The sequence below is a fragment of the Chlamydotis macqueenii genome, chromosome Z (genome assembly GCF_036417535.1).
Source record: "Chlamydotis macqueenii isolate bChlMac1 chromosome Z, bChlMac1.mat, whole genome shotgun sequence".
NCBI lineage: Eukaryota > Metazoa > Chordata > Aves > Otidiformes > Otididae > Chlamydotis > Chlamydotis macqueenii.
In genome coordinates, this window is record NC_141593.1 from 76,185,460 (window position 1) to 76,208,933 (window position 23,474).

At 38.9% G+C, this 23,474-nt stretch overlaps 1 protein-coding gene across 1 annotated transcript; it reads right to left on the reverse strand.

Moving 5' to 3' along the window:
* Positions 1 to 430: 430 nt before the first annotated feature.
* Positions 431 to 22,443, reverse strand: TMEM167A (transmembrane protein 167A). The gene is made up of 4 exons (XM_086770689.1): positions 22,337 to 22,443; positions 10,290 to 10,399; positions 4,864 to 4,898; positions 431 to 1,665 (listed from the first exon to the last, which is right to left on the reverse strand). The coding sequence occupies exons 1-4, from the start codon at positions 22,337 to 22,339 to the stop codon at positions 1,595 to 1,597; spliced, it is 219 nt and encodes a 72-aa protein (XP_086626815.1). The 5' UTR covers positions 22,340 to 22,443; the 3' UTR covers positions 431 to 1,594.
* Positions 22,444 to 23,474: the final 1,031 nt, after the last annotated feature.

The window sequence follows — 23,474 nt, forward strand, 5'->3', positions numbered from 1 at the left end:
GACTCTTTAGGAATTTCCCTCCTCCCAGTCTAGGAATGACACCTTTGAAATCCAGAAATGAGTTGCTTTGATGCTATGTTTGGAGCAGTATCCACATTTAAAGTTACAGAAATAGATCTTGCCCCTCCTCAGATCTTCTGCACAGTTCAAGGCTTGTATGTGTGCCCAGTATGGTCATCATCATATAGCTCTGTACTCCTCTGAACCTGCCTGGTTTACAGCCAGGAGTATTTACTAGGCCTAAATTGGAGAAATCTATTTTTCCTGGCTCCAGATTAGAAAAGAGTTGTGGAGAAGTACTTCTGATGGTGATTTAGATAGGCAGGTCTACGTGAGATGATACAAAGGTAATAACTAATAATCACTTTCTTTCTAAATGCAGGGTAATTTGGATCTACAAAACAAGTTTTTCAAACAAGAATGACAACAGTTATGTACCTTTCAGTCTGTTTTATTGCCAGCTTAGCTCATTCTGATCAAACACCTTTTCAGAACAACAAAAATACTGCTGATAGACAACTCTCTCAAATGCAGACAATATGAAGTCATGTAGATGTCTGATGTAAACACACCTGTCAGGCTCTACCAAAATAAATTACTAGATTACTGACAGTTTGCAAAACTACAGAATAAATGCTAATGGCAAGTATTAATAAAGGTAATCTAATCTTTACTAATAGTGAGTGTAATCTAATTTAGTTGTTTTCTTTAACCTTCAGAATATCGGGACATGCAACTTCCTTATCTGCAGACGGCTAAGAAGCTAACTGTTCACTTAGCTGATTTAGCAACCTTGTATGACATACAACAACAGCAGCAGAGCCTTTAGAATCTTTTCGCCACAATACTGGAAGAAGTCAGGGAATGATCCACTGGAGACCTAGATCTCTAAAAATGAATACATATGCTACTTTACAGAGTAGTCCAGGTTCTCTAATCCCCTATCTGTGCCTCCTCAGTAGCTAGTCAGACATCACTACAATTATGGTCCCTGTCTTTATTCATACCTTATCTTTACAACAAAAATATTAATAGATTATTTGAGGAAGCACAAGTTTAGAAAACAAAATCTGAATGTAACTTAGGTCAGAAGCCATATTTTCAGTGAGCATAGCTATCACAAAATGACAGGCATTGTTCAGACAGTAAGAACTGAAAATACTTTCGTAAACATATCCTAGAGTCACAATGTTCTTTATTCTCGTAAGAGTGGTCTTATTGCTATTGCTAGATACATCATTTTTAAGTTTCATTAAATAGCTTTATCACACAAAAAATCAAAAGGCTTTTCAACTGCATGGTTTAAAAAAAAGCTCCTGTGAAGCTCAGATACACAACAGACACCCTTTCAAGAGTTACATCAGGAGTGTCAATAGAGACGATGTTAATAAGCAGATGTCATCTGGAGTTAGTTACATTATGATCACTAATACTGTACATGATGGTCCATTTGCAGGAGGGCAAGGTGTCCACTAAGAGACAGGCTATCCAATGTGCGAGAGGAGACATGATGACACTTTCCCATCTTTTCCTTCCAGAAGTTCTTCCATGCTTTGCTGATTGGTAGTAGGGTGTAGGGAACACTCTGCAGTTGCTACTGTACAAACAGAATGCTGAAGGCCATCACAACACAGCACACAGCCACGTAGGGGCTTTTCCGTTCACCTGAGGGGAGGGAAAAAACCCAAAACAAACAAAAATTCAGGCATGACTAAACAGATCTAGGCTGCTCCTAGCCTAACATGGTAATTATCCCATTGTACATGCAAATTAATATTCAACATTTCTATCTGGAGAAATGCTGGTACAGCTACAGCTGTGTATTGAGGAAGAATATGTATGGGAGTGGGAAAACGAAAATGTAGGACAGGATAGATTGCTAAAAAAAAGACAGAGTTGGAGTTGTTTGTTTTAAGCAAAGGTCAATGCAAAGACTTATATCTTTCTATAAACCATATTTTCTGGGATGCAGTTTCCTGGAAAACATTTAAAAAGAAATATCTATAAATATATCTATATCTATTGCTGCTATCTCTTACTGCCAAAGAGAGTTAGGAGGCAGGCACTGAAGGCCGATCAAGACACCAAATCTTTTACTGGCTCTGTTCCCAGTTCTGCCTCAGGGCTATCGCTGCTCAAAAGCTGTTTTGTGTCAGCTGAGGTGTACCTCAGCGCTGTCTGGCCATGACAGCTGCTATATGCAGCGTGCATCTTCTATGCATGGTATCATGTAAGAGCCAGCTAACTGGCTGGGGAGCTCACAGTGGCCCAGATGTGGCCAGATGCCTTTTTTCTTTGCTAGAGAGACACAAGATTGTTTCTTGCAGAGAGGGTCTGGCCAGATTTTCAGGTTAGTGATAAAAATGGTCAACAGATTACAGAAGTTGCATAGATACGTCTATTTCTGACTCTTTCAAATCAGTGTTACAGTTTTCCAGGGCAGATCACAGATGAAAGTTAAGTTTACTCCATTAACAGACTTTATTTGGTGGCAAAGGCATCGAGAAAGATCTATTCCCACCCATTTGGTCCAGAACAAAAAGTTACAGAGATTTCTTGTTCACCAAATAAACTGGGGGGGGGGAAAAAAAAAAAAAGAAAAAAAGAATTTTAGGTAAAGAATTGTAGCACAATCAGGGGAATACTAGTAACGTTAATCAGACTGCTACCTATTTAAATGGGCACTTCCTCCACATAATTAGTCAGGTGTTTTTACCCTTCTGCTTAAGCATTACTCTTCATGAATCCACTGACTTCTCTCTGGAGAGTAGACAGTCCCTTACACTGGATGATACTCCTAAACTACAAAACTGTCAGGACGTGTTAACACCGCAACACCTCTTTAAAGTGAGAAGATTCCTGTTTTTAAGCATTCAGAAGCATAAAGGCAGAGCTGGAGCCGTTTGCTTTAAATTATGTTCAACTTCCTTTTGCTGTGCGAGGTCTTTTGTCTTACTATAAATCATCTTCTCTGAGATGGAGTTTGCAGAGAAACATTAAAGGAAAAAAACTGACAAGGCTCTCAAGTCTGGCATTAAGGTGTAATCCTCAGAAAAAAGTCTCTTTTACAAGCAGGACCTTCAAATATGGGAGGAACAGACTTTCCACAGCAAAAGAAAAATAAAAGAGTTGGAGTGACACCTCCCATAAGCAGGAGTTCCTGCCACAGTGACACTACAAGATGTTGTCATGATCTGGCATATATTTAATTAAACTTCAAATAACTGAATGAATTAATGTCTGCAGTTTCACATCTGTTTAAAATAAATTTTTGAGGAAGTCCACCTCCTACAGTTTAGAGTATTACAATTTTCATTTGGGTTATACTTTCCTGCTCTTAATTTTCTTAAAAGAGAAATCACCATGTGGCAGGATTAAACATCATTTTGCACAACTTTGTAAATATGTAACCACTTGTGGGTTATTAAAATCTTATGCACATGTGAAAAGGTTGTTCAAACATACTGGGTAAGTTAAATGTAAAATAAGCCAGTAGGCATTTTCGTTTTTAAAAGCCTACACTTTCTACATGCCTTTACGACTAACACAAATAAAATGACAAGAATAATCTGCAAAGCCCATTTCCCACACTGAGGATACGGTACTGTTGTGTACAGAAACATACAGGAGGAATGTTAAAATGCTACCTCCTCATCTGTTGGTCTGAAAGAAAGTCAAATGGACTACTTTAGATGTAAGTTGAAAATAAATTAGTGTTTTACACCATAAAGAGAAAAGCAAGCAGTTCAGTATGGGGCACAAGAGTACATGCATTACCTTGGATGCAGCAAATGCAAACCTGTTAAAGTTACTACACGATGGGAAATTAAGACTATATGCCAGAGGAACTGCAGTTCTCCACTGTAGCAAGTTGACAGGGACCTCAAAAGCTTGTTGTGTTCTCTTTTAAATAGCTTTTTAAACCATTTGCTGTGCATAGCAAATAGAAAAAAATTATGCAATCATTTTAACAACAGGTCTTTACAAAAAACCGTCTTTAGCACCAATGCTTTCTGACATACTGAAAAATGTATGTCATCTCCTTTTCAAAGCCTGAGAATGCAGAAAAGGGAACCGTGTATTTTTCCTTTAGGTTTCATGACAAGTTGGAAGATCTAGAATTACAAGTTCAATGTTTCTGCTCTGCATTAACAATGCAATTTGAAGAACATCATTTTGATGATGGATTTGCAATTTTTAAAAAATCTTGTATATACCTTAACGCTAAGACTGAACTTCCATTGCATATTCACATTTATTTCTCAAAATAAATTCAGAGTAAGGATTAAAATAAATATAAATATCATTGTTACGAGAAAATGTCTAAAATCAGATAGAGATCATCAGCCTGCATACAGATGCCACCTGACACCAACAGCTTTGTGTAATTCAAAAGTGCACAGAAGCTAACTAAAGAAAAGAGAGAAAAAAAAGACATCTATGATGAAACAGAACCTTACTGCATTATGAATATCATGTTGCTTTATTACTATAAGGTAAATATCTGGCCTCTGGCAGTAGTCCATTAGAATTTCGGACAGTAGTTTATGAGCAATCATTAATTTCTTTGTACGTTAATAAGAAGTATACCCTTGCTATTTAACTTCGTAAAAAGTGCAAAAGATTTTTGCAAATATAACACCACACATATGAATTGATATCAGAAAATACAGGCCTCTATGATGCTAAGTAAGGAAGTTGTGTTTCGCCCCTTCCTTTCACTGTATTTCACAGAGGTAAAACTTGAATTTTTTTTAAGATGATGTACGAGTTTCATTGCTACATGGAAACATTATCCTGATAAATAATATATACTCTAAAAAAACCCACTGGTATTAAAGATTTCAAAGAAAAAAAAATTACCAATCCTGGCGCATTTCCAGAATATTCCCAATAGTCTGTAAAGATAAAATAAATTAATTAGGCTCTTCGTTTAATAAAATAATTTAAGTCAGCTGATTTTCTTTCTTCTATGCCAAACCAATCCAAATAAACTGTAGTTTATCAACTTGACACTATTGCTTGACATTAGAAAATACCAGATAACTCCACAGAGCAGTACAGGCTAGGAACTAAGCAAGTAGCAAAGTTCTTTCTAAGTCTAGCAAGGTTTTTTGTGTGCAAGAAAAACAAAGGCACATTTACTCTGTTTGTGTTTCAAATATAAAGGTTTCATTAGAATTCTACATTCTACATTAAAGTAACCCAGACAGAAAAATATGTAAAGAAAAAAAAAAACAGAACTAGAAAAATACTGGGTAGGAAATATTAACAGGCCTCCATGTCATTGTATATGGGAAACTTTTTGTGTCAAGATTTTGAAGCAAGTCTTCCTGCAGGTATGAGAAATAATAAACCTGAGTACTTTAATGCTTTGTAGTCTCTCTTTTTAATTTCTCTTAGTGATAGCAGATAAAAATGCCTTTTCTAGCAGAGAATGCTCAGGCATAATTTGATCTAGAACACTTGTATTGAAAAAAGTAAGAAGACAATTCTTCAGGTTTCTTTTTTACCAAGGTTTACCTTGCTCGTGTCAGGACAGCGAAGGAGAAAAGTAGGATTCAACTATGCAGAGCACATCCAAAGTGATGCACAAGCATGTGTGCCACAAATTTATAATTTCTCTATGTAACTAAAATAATCTCACACTGATAGCTCAAGAGGAACAGATCAAGGACTGCTTTAGAATCTGAGGAGGAAGACGGGAAGACATACTGAAGCATCCTGAACTAGAAGCTACTTTTCAGCCTTTGAAATGTTGGTCAAAACTGTGTTGAAGCCTTGCATACAGGAAGGTTTCCTTCATGGTATGACTGGTTGCAACGCAGTAAAAACATCTGGATTCAACTATATTGTCTATTTATAGATTTATGGACTAAAAAAACTGAATTCTTTTTCCTTCTTCTCCTGATGTGTTTATCAGCAGTAACTTTAGTCTATGTCACTTATAGGGTTGTATCTACTACCTGCTGTGATGGCAGTTCTCCAAGTGCTTTCCCGCAGTGCTCTGAACCCATACCCACAATGGTTTGATTATCTGTCTTCCCTCTTTCTTGGGCCCTAGCAACTGCCTGGTTTTTTCTTGCTTAAACGCAGACAGGTAGTTTTGGGCTACTTGCTCCTGCATACTTCAGCAGGCAACATATCCTGTACTTTTTTAAAAATAATACCTGTGCTACTTTTTATTTTATGGCCTCTTACAGTCTTTGTTTACTTCAAGATCAATCCTTCTTTCCTTCCAGCAGCCTCCCCGTTTATTTCTGAAACAAAGGCCTGGTGCGGGGCAGGTGAGAACCAAGTATTCCATCAGGCAGCAAGTGACTGAGGTTTTCAAATTTAAAGTGAAATGCTTCTTGACCAATGTTCCTCTTGCTGACCAATTTATGGTGAATAGCATTCCACCATTTTTGGAACAGGTTCTTTTTATTTGTGCTTTAGATTGTTTTACCTCAAGTCAAAAGTATTTCTTTACAGTCAAAGCTCATTTTCTTCTGCTTTTATGTAGCTCCACAAGCAGAAGTAATAATCCCTGTATGTAGATCATCACACTTTTCCAGGCTAAGAGGTCACACAATAGAATAACCTGAAGACATCTATGCACTTTTTAAAGATGCATGCAGGTAAAAACGCATTCATTTGTAAACATTATAGAGCAAAACAGACAGTCCCATAGTACTCTGTGGATGATGCTGGAGACTCTCAAAACTGTTGTCACTCAAATTTTTATTGACCACACACTGCAGAACCAACACAAAAACTTCCACAGACCAGCATCTCATGTTGCCATCTCTCAAAAATCTTACCAGAACTCAAAGAAATAAAACATTACTGTCCTGTTAATATTTGAAGAATCTGACCTGGGAAAAAGAATATTAAGTCCTTCAAGCAGTCTATAAATCCGTTGAATTTGCCTCACAATCTCAGCAAGGGTGTTTCTTTCCCTTCTCAGGCTGTTTTCAACCATGTGTAGCAATGTAAAGTTACAAGTGAAGTACTGTACATTGTTCCTAGCCCTAGAAAATCCCCTTCTTGGTGAAAATACGAATTTTCCTTTCTGATGCGGGAGGTACGAACAGTTAGAATATGGGCTTTGTCAGCTACCCTTGCTGCAGCTAACAATTTATGAAAAAGTCACCACTGAAAAGAGGACTGACAAGCCTTCCAACAAATGACAGCAGTACCTTTTTAAGAGGCTTGTGCTGTTATTGGAACAGCTCAATACATCTGTTTGTCTGCATAGTCTGCTGCTGAGCAAAAGCAAACTGAAATCTGGACGTTCTAAACAGCTATAATCACAGCCTCTGGATGAACTGGGGAGCTTACATGGGAAGAAAAGCCCGTGCAGGCCTTTTGCTCTCCTGAATTTTTCCATTAATGTTCATCCCAGGTCCACAACATACACCTCTTCAAGTCAAAACCTGTTTGACTGTTAGAGAACTGATGCTACCTTGAATGAATCTGGTCCAAAATAATTCCTCCTGAAGCAACTACTCAAAGTAATTGCACTGTTCCTTATTATCCCCTTCATGCTCATCTTCATCCTTGTTTCGATGCAGGTGAAACGTGTAAGTCTGGCTTGCATACCTGCTGTTTTCTAGCAGCTGCAAGCCAAACGTGTATGAGCTGCTGCATATTCCTGGCTTGCAGTATTAAAGTTAAAAGCACTGATCATAAAAGTGGTGTTGGTTAACCGGAGAATAAAAAATGAAAAGAAATGGAACCCAGTAAGACAAGAAAGGGTTAGTTCAGACTTTGGCTGCTAGACCAGGAATGCTGCAAAACAGATAGCCCCACTGCCACTGCAGGAGAGAGTGTGAGAGATACCCCACTGCAATGCTTATGGCAAGACAAAAGAGAACTCCGCTGTACATAATCTAACACATCTTTCTGGTTAGCAGGGAGGAGAGAGTTATGTTGTGGTAAGCATTCTTCTCCAGTTAGCATGAAACAGTAAATCTCTACTTGCTTTCCCAATCTTAAACGCTATTGCTCGGGACAAAGCACATGGAAACATTCAAGACATGTCAGGGAAAAAGAAGGTTTAAAATTCTGTTTGGCTTGGTAGGAAAAGACATCTTGGCAGAAGTCAAGGGGATGAAATACAGTGTTATGAGCATGGGTGACATCACTTTGCAACACAGTCTCTCAACCAACAGAAAGACGTTTCTTTACTTACTATCAACAGATTTAAATCTTCAAAGTTACCACTCACTTAATCCGAAATATAGTGAATAGCTATCAACATTTCTCCTTTCTGTCACTTTAATATTTTATAGCTACTTTTTATGCTATTAATTTGGAGCAGGAATAATGAGGTAAGGTCATCTCTGTGGTAAAATGAAATATCACTACAATTTATTTTATCCAATATGTCTAGACATTTCCATTTGAGCATGGAATATGTTAGTGAAGAGGGACAGGGCTTTAACAGCATATGAGCTCCATGTAAACATCTACCATTCAGGAAACAAACTTCATTGCTTCCAGGCCAACGTTTTATTCTCCAGTACAAAGTAGTCTACACACAGATTTATATAAAACAAAAATAAAATAGTATGTCCAACATCTATACAAATACAAACCTACAGATCAAACGCCAAACTCCTCCACTGTGTCAGCACGCTTTGAAAACATTTTATGAAGAGAGTTCTATTGTACTCCAGACAGATTTGCCTCAAGAATAAACAGAGTAGCTCCAGATTAAAGGAAATAATCCTTGCCAAGAACAGCACTAAAATTTTAATCAGTCAAATAAATATTCTTACTTCTTACTGTGTATACCTCATTGACTATTGTTATCTTCCACTAGCAGACACCCAAATTCCTCACACCCCCCACCCCCTCCCAGGCCTTCATGAAGTCATCCTTTCTTTCCATCTTTTATCAAAAGAAATCTCTCATGTCAGTGGCAACTTCACAGCCTCATATGAAAGGACACAACCATTTTCATGTTAGAACTCCACATTGAAAAAAAGCTAGCATACTCTGGATATCTTACACTGCTAAAAGAAAACTTGTATGATAAAACACCAATTCCAGAGGTTAATTACAACAAGGGTTTTCAGAAGACAAATACTCAAGGTCCTTGGTGACAACAGCCTACTGAAAACTTGACACTTTTTCTGAAAATTAAATGCAGAAGTTACAGAACATACTCAGGGACAAAACATTTTCTTTAACATCGAATGATCTAACGGAAAAAGTGGACTAATCAAACACCCACTGCTCAGAAGCCTGTCTGGTTTTTTCCAGCTAGAACATTACCAGTTAGAATTACCTCTTACTTCTGTAAATATTATCGCTTTTGTATTAACCCTAGGTGACCGAATTACTCAAGTATTACATATGGCCTCAGTGGTTTCTAAGTCAAAACTGTTCAATTGTTATTTTAAAACCACAGCATTTAAATCACAGTTCTTCACACTGTTGATTGCACCCAACATCCAGTTACATTCTTTGTAGCACAAAGAAAACTGGCAAGCCAAAAGATGAATGGGTCTTAACAGTGTAACCGAGGCACAGTTTTGGGTCCATGGCTGTCCCCACTTCCCACCATCCCAAAATTGTGCTGCAACGTTAAGCACATTCCAGGACAATAGGGAACACAAGGAGAAAAACACCAGTCATCTAGGAACACGTGCTTTAGGAATAAAAGTGAGATATGAAGTCTGAGTGAATGACAAAAAAAAAAAGTTAGATTTTGTAGAAGCTTTCAAAAACTTTTTTACAAATTCCTTAAAGAATACAAAAAAAAATTACTTAAAGAGACCACAGACAAGGAAGTGTTGCTTATTTTAAAAAACAGTTTGAATTTTTTTTTAGTTACAGACTATTGCTGAAGTTGTGTTTCAGACTTGTACTTCCAAAAGGCCTATTTAGAAAACAAAAAAAAAATTACAGCTTCTGCTGTTAATGTTTTTTATTCAGCCTTAAGAACAAAACATAAATTATTACAGCAATAGCTGCATGTAGAAAAATGTTCTCCTTCTGTCACTTATGTCTATATCTTTAATAAACATCTAATGAGAAAGTTGCAAGTCCAGAAAGTAACTAATAAAGTAATACTGGCTCGCTTTGATAGCTAATTCTTACCATAAAATTGCAACTACGCGCTTGCAAATACCTTATTGCCTTCTCTTGTAAAGTATAAAGGTTTTTATCTTTAAAGAAGAAAGAAATGTTTCAAAATAGGATTTGTATTGTCACACATCATTAGAAGATACTGAGAGTAAAGCGTTTCGGTTAAAACCAAACAGCTTGTGTATCTCTAAAATAGTCTGACTACATACCCAGTTTTATTTTTGTCCAGTAAGCTGGGAGCCAAGGATCTGATATAGGCACAGGTACATATGAGCAGCAAGATTACAGTCAGTAGACTCTGGAAGTTGAAGATGGCAGACTATGGAAGAAAAATCAGAAAAAAAAAGATTACATCTTCACAGTACAAAACTTCCCTCACTGCATAAGCTGGAGAAAATAAGTGTTCCCCTAGACAATACTGACTAAAACCGAAAATGAAACCCACAATGGCAGTGTGCCAGAAATTACTTTAATAGCCCGCTGCACACAATGGTGCAAGAACAGAGTTTTTCCTTCTCAATCCGTCCCAACAAGGGTAAAGAAAGAGCAGGCAAAATTGTAACCTTACAGTTTTCTTCCCAGGCACCTGTTCCAAAGTCAGTTTGTGGAAACCCATTAGCAGCAGGCTAAGAGCTACAGAAAACAGATGTTTCCTCTCGGCCAAGAATAAGTGTAACTGCGGTTTGCATCAATAGAACATGGTGGTGGTAGTGAAGGTGGAGGTGAAGAGTGCTTGACAACTAAGCTAGTGGCAGCCAAGATAGAGAATAACAAGAACTACATAGGAGGACTGTTAGCATACTGCTTAATGAAGACTACACCCCAAATTCAACATATTTGTAGAATGCAAACCCACCTGAACTATGAAAAGATAACTCAGTAATTTTATTTTCAAATAATCTTTTGATTTTAAACTTAAAAACTTCTAAAAAATGTATTTCTAGAAAAGAAGTTCTAATAATATGTGAAATACTGGACAAATGAAGGAATTACCTTAGGATGGAGAAGTAAAAATCTATAGTTTGATAGTCAAACTAATCTGTCTACTGGCAATAAGAAGAAACAATTATTGAGAAACTGAATATCTGGCTATTTGCTAAATTTTAAAATACCAGTAAAATGCAATAAGTGCATCTAACAAGCATTTTATTTTAACTAAAGTCTGAGTCTTGTGTGGCCAACATGTTCTCTAATCATCAACTTACAAGCAATTATTATTGCCTATGTGAAGCAATTTTTTTCCAGAAGTATAAACACCATGGCAGGAGAGAAGGTACTCTCTTGTAAGCAGTCCTGTAACAAGTGCTGTAACTCCAGCACCAAGTACAAAATCTGGAATAAAGATGGCTGATGCTGTTTTCCAGCAACTGCCACATCACCATTCCAATAACCAATACACTAGCAACCTTGTGTTTTGTAGCTGATAATAATTAGTCCCAAACCTGAGACTTAGATTCTTCTTATAATGTGAAAATAATCCAGCTGCTTGAAGCTTGAAGCTGCAGTTTTATTGCTTTGGGGTTTTTTTGTTTTAACTTAGCATGTCTCAACTGATATTTTGGTCAACTTAAAAGCTCCAGGTAGTATACTAGGCCATTGCTTACTTCAAACAGCCTTATTTTCTCTTTGCTTAGCTACCCTCATTTGCAAATCCTATTGAGTGTAAACTCCAAAAAAAAAAAAAAAAAAAAAAAAAAAAAAAGGCAAAGCAAATATAATCAATTCATTCTTCATTCTGGACTTCTGATGAATTTATGTCTAAGTATCTCATTTTTTTCACACTGCTCAACTCAAAAGGCTGAGTAGTAGTATTCTATTAAATGCAATAACCTAGCACTTACAAAGGGATATTACACTGCATTTTCCTTCTTCCAACAGAAATCGGTGGGATTTAATAGCACATGAGAGCTCACATTTCCACAGCCTAAGGCACATCTCTGTTGATCTATGTGCACTTTCTTCCTAGCCACAAAACTGTAACGTTTTGAAGCTCCGATAATGAAATTTCTCTAAACAGTTAAGGAGATCTATAAAAGAAAATCACAATATTTCAGTTCAGTACTGCACTAACAACAAATTAAGACAGAAAAAAAAAAAGAGAAGCTCTAGAAGAAGTAGAGCTCTATATAAGTAGAGCAGTTACCCAACACCCAAAGCCAGCTTCTCAGGTCCTCAAGGTGAGGCTACCTGCTTTTCTCCTGAGCCACAGCATTTGCTAAATCATGTTCAGTTTAGTATTTTAGCTTAGCTAGTTGAGTCACCACTTCTGTTCTACTGTGTCATAAATAATGGCCATACTGTCCACAAAGGACAAAACACTGCCCACCATTATCAACAGACGCTTGCCTTTGTACTAGGCACAAACTTTTGCCAGCTTTAGAAACTGAGAAACTCTCAATTCCCCTGCAAAGACAACTCTTACGACCTATGAGAGGCAGTGTCTCCTGGCTCCTGCAGGTCTAGGAACGCGATGGGGCCGGATCCAGGGATGGCTGCCTCTCAGCAGAGCCAGATACTCCCTATCAACTGATTAATTCGATCAGTCCTCCGGGAGAGACAGCTGCTCTCAACATCTCACAGCGCAGTGCCTGCCAGAGCTCAGTTCCCACGAATTCCTGCAAGCTTTCTCCTGCAGCTGCTTCCTAAGGAGGCTGGTGGTATCGGGTACTTCAACATAGGAAGATGGCAGAAGGGCACACTTGCTTCCTCTTAAGCAGGGACTGTAAATGTATACTCATGAAATGTGTTATTAGTCAATCAATAGGGTCAGCATGTAATTGTTCTTCGTTGGGCTCTTCATGTGTTTCTCAAGACATGTAGTGTAGTATGGCATTGCTGTAGTTACAGACCACTGAAACGTCCTCTGAATTACACATTTATCTACATAGTCACTTGAAAAGGACAGACATGCATCTTTTAAAATTTACTTACAATTTTAAACTAGAAATGAAAATTTACTTCTGAAGCGGACAGCTTTACATTTCACATCTAAAGTAATTCTTACAGCCCAGCTGAATTTACCGAAAAGGGCGATACACATCCAGCTGCTTGAACCAACGTAACTAAAAGCTGCTATAAAAGTCATACATTACTCGGAATCCTTTCAAAAAATACTGCATTCACATACCAAGTTATTTGGAAAATGTTGTAATGTAGGTGGGTTGCAGTTCATTTGGTTAAACTGGGTTCCTCCGATCCAAAAGTAATTAATTTGAATTTTTCAAAAGTGTTGACTGGCTTAATGCAGACCCTGTGATCTGCATTAATGATCCCATTACAAAGAAATTTCAGCACATGGAGAAACTGATGCTATCTTTTAGACTGTGCCTACGTGCTGCTGAAAAGACAATTAACATCCCCAGACTCAGACTGCAAATGTATAAAAGAATCAGCATTGGTATTTTATTCTTGTTTTAGATGGTGCAAGCTTGTGGCTTTAATTACATATGCTGAAATTTTCTACATCTGCATTTGGCACATTTCTGACATGGTGGAAACACCTCAGTAGTTACATTCTGTGTTACTTAGGTAATTACTCCCTCTCCTGTGTGCTGTCTCCAGTTGTGGAGCACTATCACATCACCTGCAGCACTAAGGAGGTATTGTATTCAGCAGAACTTGCAAGAGCAAGTTTTTTCATAAGTCTTTTGAAATTTAAGACCATGGACTTTCTCTTTGAGAGCTACACGCCCAACAGCTCTTTTAAATCCTTCCCAAAATTAGACCTTAAAAAAAAGCCTCAATATTATTTCCTTGATCATATCATATCTTAGTAAAAATAATTCCATATAATACACCACAAAGAATAATCTTTAAAGTTTTCTTGTGTTTAGAGTAGCAGTGGCGGTATTATTAGAAATACTCATGCAAATATATGGTAGTTAGAAGACAAATATTATAGCTAGAGACATTTGAAAGTATTTTCATCCAAGTTCTCATATGAACAGTGTAGCTGTCAGCAGAGGGGACATTAGGGCAAAACAGGGAGTTGTAAGGAAAAATATGGTCTCCAGTTGACCCTGGAAGATACGCTCAGTGTGTCTGCTGCAACACAGGAGAAGGACATGGTGCAAGAACCCCTTTTTCTGAGGTGAGGAGAGAGGGAAGGAGGAGCTTGCGGATGGAGTAAAAAGAAATCAATGGAATAGTACGTGGTAATTTAATACACTGTGTTTAATACACTTTAGTTAAGTGTTGATTTAGAGAAAAAAAATTACTGCGTGGCTCAGAAAGGGAATCCTGATGGGCTATGTAACACTTGCACAGCCTCTGTCAACCTCATTATAGACAATGTTGTCACTCCTGCCATTTATCCAGCATTAAATTTACTACACTTGAAGAGAAGGAGGGGGGTGTGGAAAAAAAAGAGGCAGATCACAGTTCTGGTTATTAACAACTCTTGCACTTTACAAGGGCATTTAATTCAATGTGTGGAAAGGAAGGGCATACTCAGATGGCTGCCTAAATTTTTTAGTGATGACTGGGAAATGTGTATTCAGCCTGTGTCTACACAGGCATAATAGATGTACTGATCCTAAACTTTTTCCTACTGTGAAAATAACAGTCACAGCCAAGATTTCATACGGTACCTATCTCTGTACTTCTTATTCACTCCACCTCTCCTATATTCTCTGAATCAGAAACTCTTTTGTTCCATGTGTTTGCAAACAGCATCACAGACCTAGGAATCACTTAATGACATAATCCTCAGGTAGCACGACAATAAATTACATCATAAATTTTGATGTATCTATATGCATCATGAAAGGACCCTCTGAATTTCCCCTTGCCTCATGTACCTTCTTTTAAAATAAACCACAATACCACAGTTCTAGGGAAAAAAAAAAAAAAACAAACATGCAGGAGGAGAGTGTAAACCCCATCCTGTTGTCCCTCTGGGTTGGCAGAAAGCTTAAGACAGAAGCTCTCCCAGAACAGACTTAACCCTGAAACCAAAGCTTAATCTTCCCTAGACTTTCCTTATTTACAGACTGATTACTCTATCTCTAATTGCAGCGTGACCATGATTTCATCTGTGCGCGCTATAAAAAGAGAGGCCATTGTACTGCCAGCAAGTTGTTACACTTTGCCCCATCGTTACTATCCTAATAATCAATTTACGCAGGCAAACACTGATCAATTATTGGAATATTCTAAACAAATTATAACTGCATTTGTGTAATATGCTACAGAATATACACTCTCTCTAGAACAGTTTTCTACTCTTTTTTCCTCCTCAATATTATGAAATTGATGGATTATTATCTTCTCTGGAACTCGTTTAGCTGTCCTTCTCATACTAACATGAGAGCAATATCTTACACTGTAGTTAAACTGCGGTTAAGCAAGAGCTGATAAAAATGTAAAAGCCTACATAAAAATAGTCATGTAGGTTTCAAGCCCCATCACAGAAAAGTTAAATCAATCTATATGAAATTTTAATCAAGAGGTCTTTAAAAAGTTGAAACAGAAAATGCTTATTATCTAAGGTTTCCATTAGGTACTGCAATTCTTATTTTCCCAGTCTAAACCTAAATTTTAGGAGTATATTTAAAAAAAAAAAACAGCAAAAAAAAAAACCCCTCAAAAAATCCATATAGGACTACTCCCAACCTGAAAGTCAAAGCAATTGCTAAAAAGTAATTAAAAGATGCACATAATGAGACTATTTTCAAAACTATTCTGAAATAATTTGTTTTCCCACTACTGCCAAACATAATCTCACAAAAATGAATGGAAAATAAGCATTTGTAAAAGTGGCATGCTAACTAGAATTATAGGAAAAACACAAAACTTGCAAACCAATTACATTTGACGTTATTACTGGCAAAACTACACTAAAGAACTAAGCAAGAGGTGTTCAGACCCTACAAGGCTGTGGTCAGTAAGTAACCAAGTACTGTCCAGTTAGCACTTACTGGTTCCTGCAACATGAACAGGCTTTTCTACTTTAAATATTGGGGTGAATGTGCAGTGAGCTTAGTTTCCAGGGAATTTAAGTGAAATATTGAATGCTCATTCGCATTTCTATCTAAAATATTGAAAGTTCTGCATAAGTTATGTGTTTTTACATTCATAAAATTTAGGCTAAGGATCAATTAGAGTAATAGGGAATCTTTCCTCCTGACATTTGTTGAAGTACGTTGGCTAACTAAAATGGCAAGTAAAGCACACAGGAACTAATATGAATGCTTTTCAGTCAACTGCACACTAATACATCTGTTTAAAACATAACCAATCTCTTTAAACAACTAGACAATGAATTAACAGATGGAAACAGTTGTCCTCTCCTGCAAAAGCTCTCAACTCCAACATATTTAAGTTTTTACTGCAATTTAAATCCAGAAAACAACACTGAAATGACACCTCAAGGTGACAACGTTGACATTCCGTGCTCACTTGAATTCCTCCTTCTTTGCCCCAATATCTAGACAATAGTTTCGAAATTTAACTTCAGTGTAAGTAGATAGCAGATGTAGCATTTCACAAAAAAATCTTACAATAAAAAACAAAGTGAAAGCTTTTTTATCAAGGTTACTGTAACACATAGGTGTATATGTCCATATATTTACAGAACAAACATAGACTTATGTTAGATGCGGCATTTTCCTCTACATGTTTAACAGATGATGTAGTTCGCAATTTTACAGAGTTTTTTTCTCCACTCTTTTCCCCAGTTAGATAATAGGAATAAATTCTAAAATAATTTTTTTAATGATGCTGAAGCTAGGTATGTTTTCCAGAGTAACAGGGAACCCTGTGGTATTTTCTGGAACTATAAACACAGTAGGTGATATTCTGCCATTGCCACAGAGCTCTCTAAAAGGACATAAATGTTGATTTCATAGAATCATAGAATGGTTTGGGTTGGAAGATTTGTAGCTCTTTTGCCTCTCCTACCCTAAAAATCTATACATTAAAGATTTCCAGGGTGAAGTTAAACAGAAGAAGGAGAATTTTCCATGTAAAGAAAAAGACATCCTCTCCAAAAATAAGTATGTTCTAGTTGCTTTTGCTGTTCATTGAAGAAGTTTGCGTGGCTAATTATAAGCTTGAACTATCCTTGTGCTTTTGATAACTGAGCAGCATATTTTCTGTCAAATTAGCTGACTCTTCCTTCAGCAGTTGCATGCCATGCTGCTTAGTCTGTTTACCTCAAATTTACTAGAGAATCTAAAGAAACGGTAAAAATTGTGTGTGTGAATGGAAGAGTAAGAGGCATTCTAACATACCAGCACACTTTGAATTAGATGACATTCTTACTCCAATGAAAGCAGCATGAGTTTGTAACAGAAGGTGCTACAGAAATTTGAAAATGGACAGGCAAGAAAGTTAAAGTTCTCAAAAAGGAAGATATTGAAATATGAAATATTTTTGCTTTGTTGTATCAAGTATTTTGATATTTGCGATACAGCTGACATTCTATCTGCTGGTGTCTGACAAATTTAAGAAAATAACGTTATTGTGAAAGTTCTACTATCACCCCAAGTTCACAAGCAAGAGCCAAAAACTATCTAGAGAGTGGCTCCATAGTACAACAGCAAAAAACCCACATGCTTTCTATTTCTCTGAATGTCTCGTCGCCACAGAAAGACTACACAGTTCAAAGCTGAACCACATTCCTGAACATCCTTTCAGAAAGCTTAAGAAGTTGTTGCATGCTTTGCCTACTCTCAGGGCTGAACAAAAAGATTATCTTTTACATAAGAATTTTAAAAAAAACAAACAAAAAAAACCAAAACCCCAACATTCTGTGTATACGATTTGCACACTTTTTTTTTTTCCATTAACAGTAAAACCTTCTCTCTAAAATATGAAAAATAAAGTCAGTCAAGAAATAGTGAAAAGCTCTGCTAAGTCTCAGATGCTCCACGGCCTACGGCACCTCTGTAGGTCTCTTGTTGGGAAAAGTTCAGAGGCATGGTTTAAAGTATTAGAATCTGTAAAATCAGCAACATTTTTAGCAAGATGTCAGCTGTTCCCACCTCCTTTCCCTGGTTACAAAGTTGAAACTGAAAAATTTTGGTGTTTGAAAACCAAGCTCTATGTATCAGCAGGAAAATGTATTCAACACTGCAGCCAATCAAAAAAATTAAACCGTCACATTCACTATTTTATGGCAACTTCCATTTTTGTTCAACTTAAGAGTTTGGATCATGAGTGGAAAATCTACAATGGATAACCAGACAGTTATTAATTTCAAGTGGCCTGCAGAAAAAATGTGATCCCCCTTCTTATGCTAGTACTGAATAAAATGAAAGTGTTTAGTAGTAGACAGAACATCAAAGACACTTAGTAAGAACTGCTCAGCACTCAGCAAATAAATGCTTTCTCACAACTGGTGTCATTCCTGGACTGTTCAGGTATGTGGTAAAATCTGTAAAAGTAGATTCACTGCATCCTATTCCTCCCAGATCAGATCAAGATATGCATCTTGGAATGACAGAAGAAATAGTTTCCTCTATTCTGTAATCACAGAAGCAAAATATTGATGATGTAGTTCCACATCTTCTTGTAAACTGACACCGAAATATCTACACTGGACACTTCAAGCGGTAACGCACAACATGCCTACTCCACAGTAGCATTACTGTTCACAAGTGCCATCTCATGCCACAGATGGTATGAGATTTACTAAGCACCAATACTAGCACAGTAGAAAACATACCTCATTGTCCCTACCTAGCCACAGCGTATCTCATATTTCTTCTCCCTCCTTTTCAATTCTCTGACAAGCTTGTTATTCTGGCAGGAGGAAAGGTACACAGAGAGCAGATCCTTCTTGCTTTCTCCTCAATTAGCAGTGTTTGCTCCTACTGCTAGGGGCACGCCAGAGCTGCTGCAGGGGTCAACGAGTATCGAGTGCAGGGACAAGAATTAGTGATTGCACGATTGGTGGCAAAGCAGGTCTTGCCAGCTTCTTGTATTACAGCTTTGGCTAAGACTAAAATCCTCAGATTCCCAGCAAAATGAGATTAGCTGAGTAGCAAAGGCTTTATCAGATGAAAAATTTGTTACTGCAGCTCCCTGAAATTCTAATTGCTTATTAAAAAAAAAAAAAAATGCCTGATGGTATTATAATACTGACATGCAAAAAGTTGTCCATCATGATTCCACAGTAAATTCACACTACAAAGATATCTTAAGACTGTAAGATGAGGAGATATTTTAAATCATATCTACCTTTAGGCTATGACAAAAACAAAGCTGTTAGCAAATTTGAATCAGGCTTTATTCCTCCTAGTAACTTTGAATAAGCCAAACACAAAACCTTGTACTTAAAGACTCCTGAAAACTCTTTTGCAGAACAGCGTCTCAGATCCTGGTATGTTTATACCCCAGAGCTTGGTTTAGATCAATATTTACTAATGCATGTTTTTACAATTGGTTATATGAGCAATTCCCCTTCCTTCTATAAACATCATTCTAAGACAGCAACAAAGACTGTGATAGAAACGTTTGTCCTCACAGAAAGTTCCCAAATCAATTTTTCAGCTTGAGGTCAGTTCTCACGAGAGAGTGAAGGGGAAGAAACCATCTTTGTGAAGTTGTCTGCAATTCTTTATTTCCTCCATCACCAAACTGCAACTACTGACACAAAACATACTTGAGACATTTTTTTTTTGTTCATATACTCATGTTTGGCTGCAATCACACATTTTTGCTACAAAGGAAAGCGAATGCTACCCTTTAGCAGGTGAAAGGCTCATCGTTAATTCTAATGTCACTTCAGGGTTCTTCCATCTTTGCACCCACTACACCACATGCATGTGGCAAATTTTTCAACCCCACTAGTAAAAGTTTTGTTGAGTTTTCAGATATAAAATTTCAAAAGTTGACAAGATAAAGTGACACAATAATTTGTGAAATTCAATAAACAATATATATTGTGCTTCTAAATAAATTAAGCAACTAAGTCATTATACCTCATCCCTTCTGTTTCCAGTAACTTTTTTATCTACTGAGTAGCTTCTACTCACTTTAGAAATTGGTTTAAGTTAAAATAGTATTGTTTTTCTACTCACTGGCAGTGAACAGAAGAAAAAAAAAAAACAACAAAAACCACAAATTGTGCTTTCACATAAAGTAAAAGACAGGTAGAAGCCAGCTTATATATACTCTGTTTGGCAGCAGCTGGCTGTTCACCTAGCAGAAGTTTTGACTCGCTTAGTAAGGATGTGGTAAGGAAGCCCAGGAGACAACGGGACAGAAAGTTCCAAAGGATAAGGTCCTTGGGAAATTACGCTTCAAAAGTGATGCTATTCACAAAACTACTAGTTTGCCACAGTTGCAGCTCATTTTCTTTGGAGAAATAAAGCAAATTGGAGGTGTAGCTCTGCTCTACTTCGTTTGACAATAAACAGACAGCAGCTGCTTTCCATCTTACAGTCAAGTGGGAGTTCAAAAGAAAGTGTCATTAACTACAGCTCATGGCTGCTAATCCTACAAGGCAACAACTTTTTTTTTCTAAAGAGCCATGACATCAGAGGTAACATCATGGACAAACGAAAGTCCTGGGTATTCCATGAGGGTTATCGTTTTCCCTGAGGAATTTCAAACACCACAAGACTGAGGAATCTTATTTTCACCTCCTCTAACATAAAATCATGAGAAAAATCTCATTAAAATATTCTATCTTACTTAAGGTTCCTGAAGCATATGGAGTAACCTCTAACAAGCAACACGGACAAGTAGAGAAAATAATTCTTATTACATTTCATACACTTGCCATAATCTTTTTGCTAGATAAGAACGTTAGTTTTACAGTTAGGTGCTACACAGAGCAACATATGTATCTCACTCATTATCAAGGTTCTCTTGCTTTTTTTCTACAACCTCAAATTCTTTAGAGTACTATGAGGAACTTGAGGAACAAGAGCATAGCGATGATGTACTTCTATAGTATCTGCCTTTGCAAGGCACAGATTAGAGGTGAAGGATTCCCTTCTCTTTCGTTTTGTCTTCTCTATGCGTTTTAGATCTTCTCAGTTTATGCCTCCTAGGAAAACCCTTTATTCACTGCTTGAAGCCACAGATTATAACAGGTTCTTCTAAAAGATCTGCCAAGGAATGCTCAGGTGAGCAACTTCCAGCAATTTCCTGCTGGTGACAAGATCTGGAGCCTAGCAACTTTTTTTGAACTGAACCGTAAGAAAGTTCAAGAGACATTAATCTTTTAATTAAATACGTGGGAAGTACAAAAGGATCCAGTGAAAGTTGTACAGTATATATCACTGGTGATGGATAACCTGTCAAAGGCAGGTTGGATGGGGCTTTGAGCAACTTGATATGGTGGAGGAGGATGTCCCTGCCCATGGCAGCAGGGGTTGGACTAGATGGCCTTTAAAGGCCCCTTCCTACCCAAACCATTCTGTGAGTCTATGAAAAACTTCGAAAGTGGTCATCTTAAAATAATTCTGTGATGAAGTAAAAGTTACATACAAACCTTTAACTGTACAGGAAAACCTTTTCTTCTCCTAGAGATTCCTTTCTTTTTCCCTTTTAATTTTAAAATCATCTACCTGCACTGCTCATATAAAGGTTTTTGCCTTAGCTGAGAAAGAATATTTCACAGATCAGTGCTAACCCTAACACAAACACAAACCCTTCATTTATATTCTCTGCATGTAGAATGAATAAAAGGCAGAAACCATAGAAAACAGAACTGGTAATGCTAATAAGCCTCTGGGACAATTCTATATACACCATTCAAACTTTTCATTAGCAACACGACCTAGGCCTCAGACGCTACTGCTGCTAAACGAGAACAGCAGTCAATCTCAGGATTACGTGTACTGCTCCAAAAGCAAGACGTAAAACACGGTACCTATCAAATCACAGGGTCAGAAAAGTCAGAAATACTGCCCTGACAACGCACCGCAGGCCAGAGCCAGGACTGCTCCCACACGGCAGGCCCGGGCTAGGCCGGTGCCAGGCCGACAGCGGGAAAGGGACCAAGACGGCCCAAACGCGGCTGGCCCGCGCTACTGCCAGGCCAAGTGCTAAGCAAGGCCTTACGGTGGCAGCGGGATCGCACCGTCCCCGCGGCGGGGTGAGGGCCCTGGAGCTGGGGGAGGGTTTCAAGGGCCCGGATGGGGTGTGCGGAGCCTCTGAGGCGCCACCGGGCCCGGGAAGCGTCGCTCGGCAGGGACGCGGGTGGCTGGGTGGTGCGGGAGCCGGCGGGAGGGGGCTGAGGCCTGGGACCGATCCCGGAGCGGAGCAGGCGCCCCCCGCCCGCCCGCCGACCCGCGCTTACCATGGCGACGCGCTCGCGGCCACATCACACTTCCGGCGGGCGGGAGGCGAGGAGGAAGCGGGCCCACAGGGCGCACCGCCTTCAGGGGAGGGGGCGGGGCCTCTGCCGGGATTGGCAGCTGCCGATTTGAGGGACAGCGATTGGCGGAAGAGGCCGGAGGGAGGCGGGACGAGAAGGCGACCGCGATTGTCATTGGCTGCTCTGCGGCCGCCGGGAGCGCGGCCTTTTCGGGCAGGCGGAAGCGGCGGGACGGCGGCGCGGGAGGAGGAGGAGGAGGGAGGTAGGTCGGTCGGGGCGCCCCGCCCCGCCCCCCGCCGTGAGGGCAGCGGCAGCCGGTGGCCCCGCGGCGAGCGGGCCTGGCCCGTTATGTGACCCGGTATCAGCCACGGGCCCCTCGGAGCGTGCCGTGAGGCCCGGCCCCACTCCCCCGCGCACATGAACGGCCACCGGTACTAAGCCCAGGGCGACGCGGCCGTTCGGCCCTTGCCTGTTGGCGAAAATTCGGGTTTTTGTGTTTGGTGGGTTTTTTTTTGTTTTTGTTTTTTTTTTTTAAATTCATGCTCCCGGCTGGTCCTGGCCACCTGGCCGCGGTCTGCCGGTTGTCGCGGGGGGGCGGGGGTGCCGCGGGGCACGGTGGCAAGGCCCCGGCCCCGTAATTTTGCTCTTGTGCTGTATTCTCTCCGTGCAGAGGGTTAATCACCTTTCCTTTTCTGTAATTGCGCTTAACGCTTCATGTCATGTAGAAAATGCCTGGGTAAAGGCAGCGTATTTCCTTGTCGTGACCACTGTAGGTTTTCCTGTAACCAAAGGCACAAAATTATTTAAAATGCTAAATTTTCTACGTGGCAGGCCTCTTGACGCTCACCTACATGAGGAGCCTGTGCAATCAAATCCGTGGTGACTCTTGCATTTGGCAGCTGGTTTTGACAGTGCCTGTTCTACCATCCAGCTGTACAAAAGGGACAGCCCTTCACCTCGGCTCGCCGTGAAAAAGATGTGGCATTCGTTTTATAAATTATTGTTGAGATTATTGTTTTTTAGGGAATTATCTTAGACACTACAAGGGACTTCAGGAAAGTGAAGATTGCAAGCGTTCTGACAAGTTCTGCAGAAGAACTTAATTGTGATTATTTTGTGT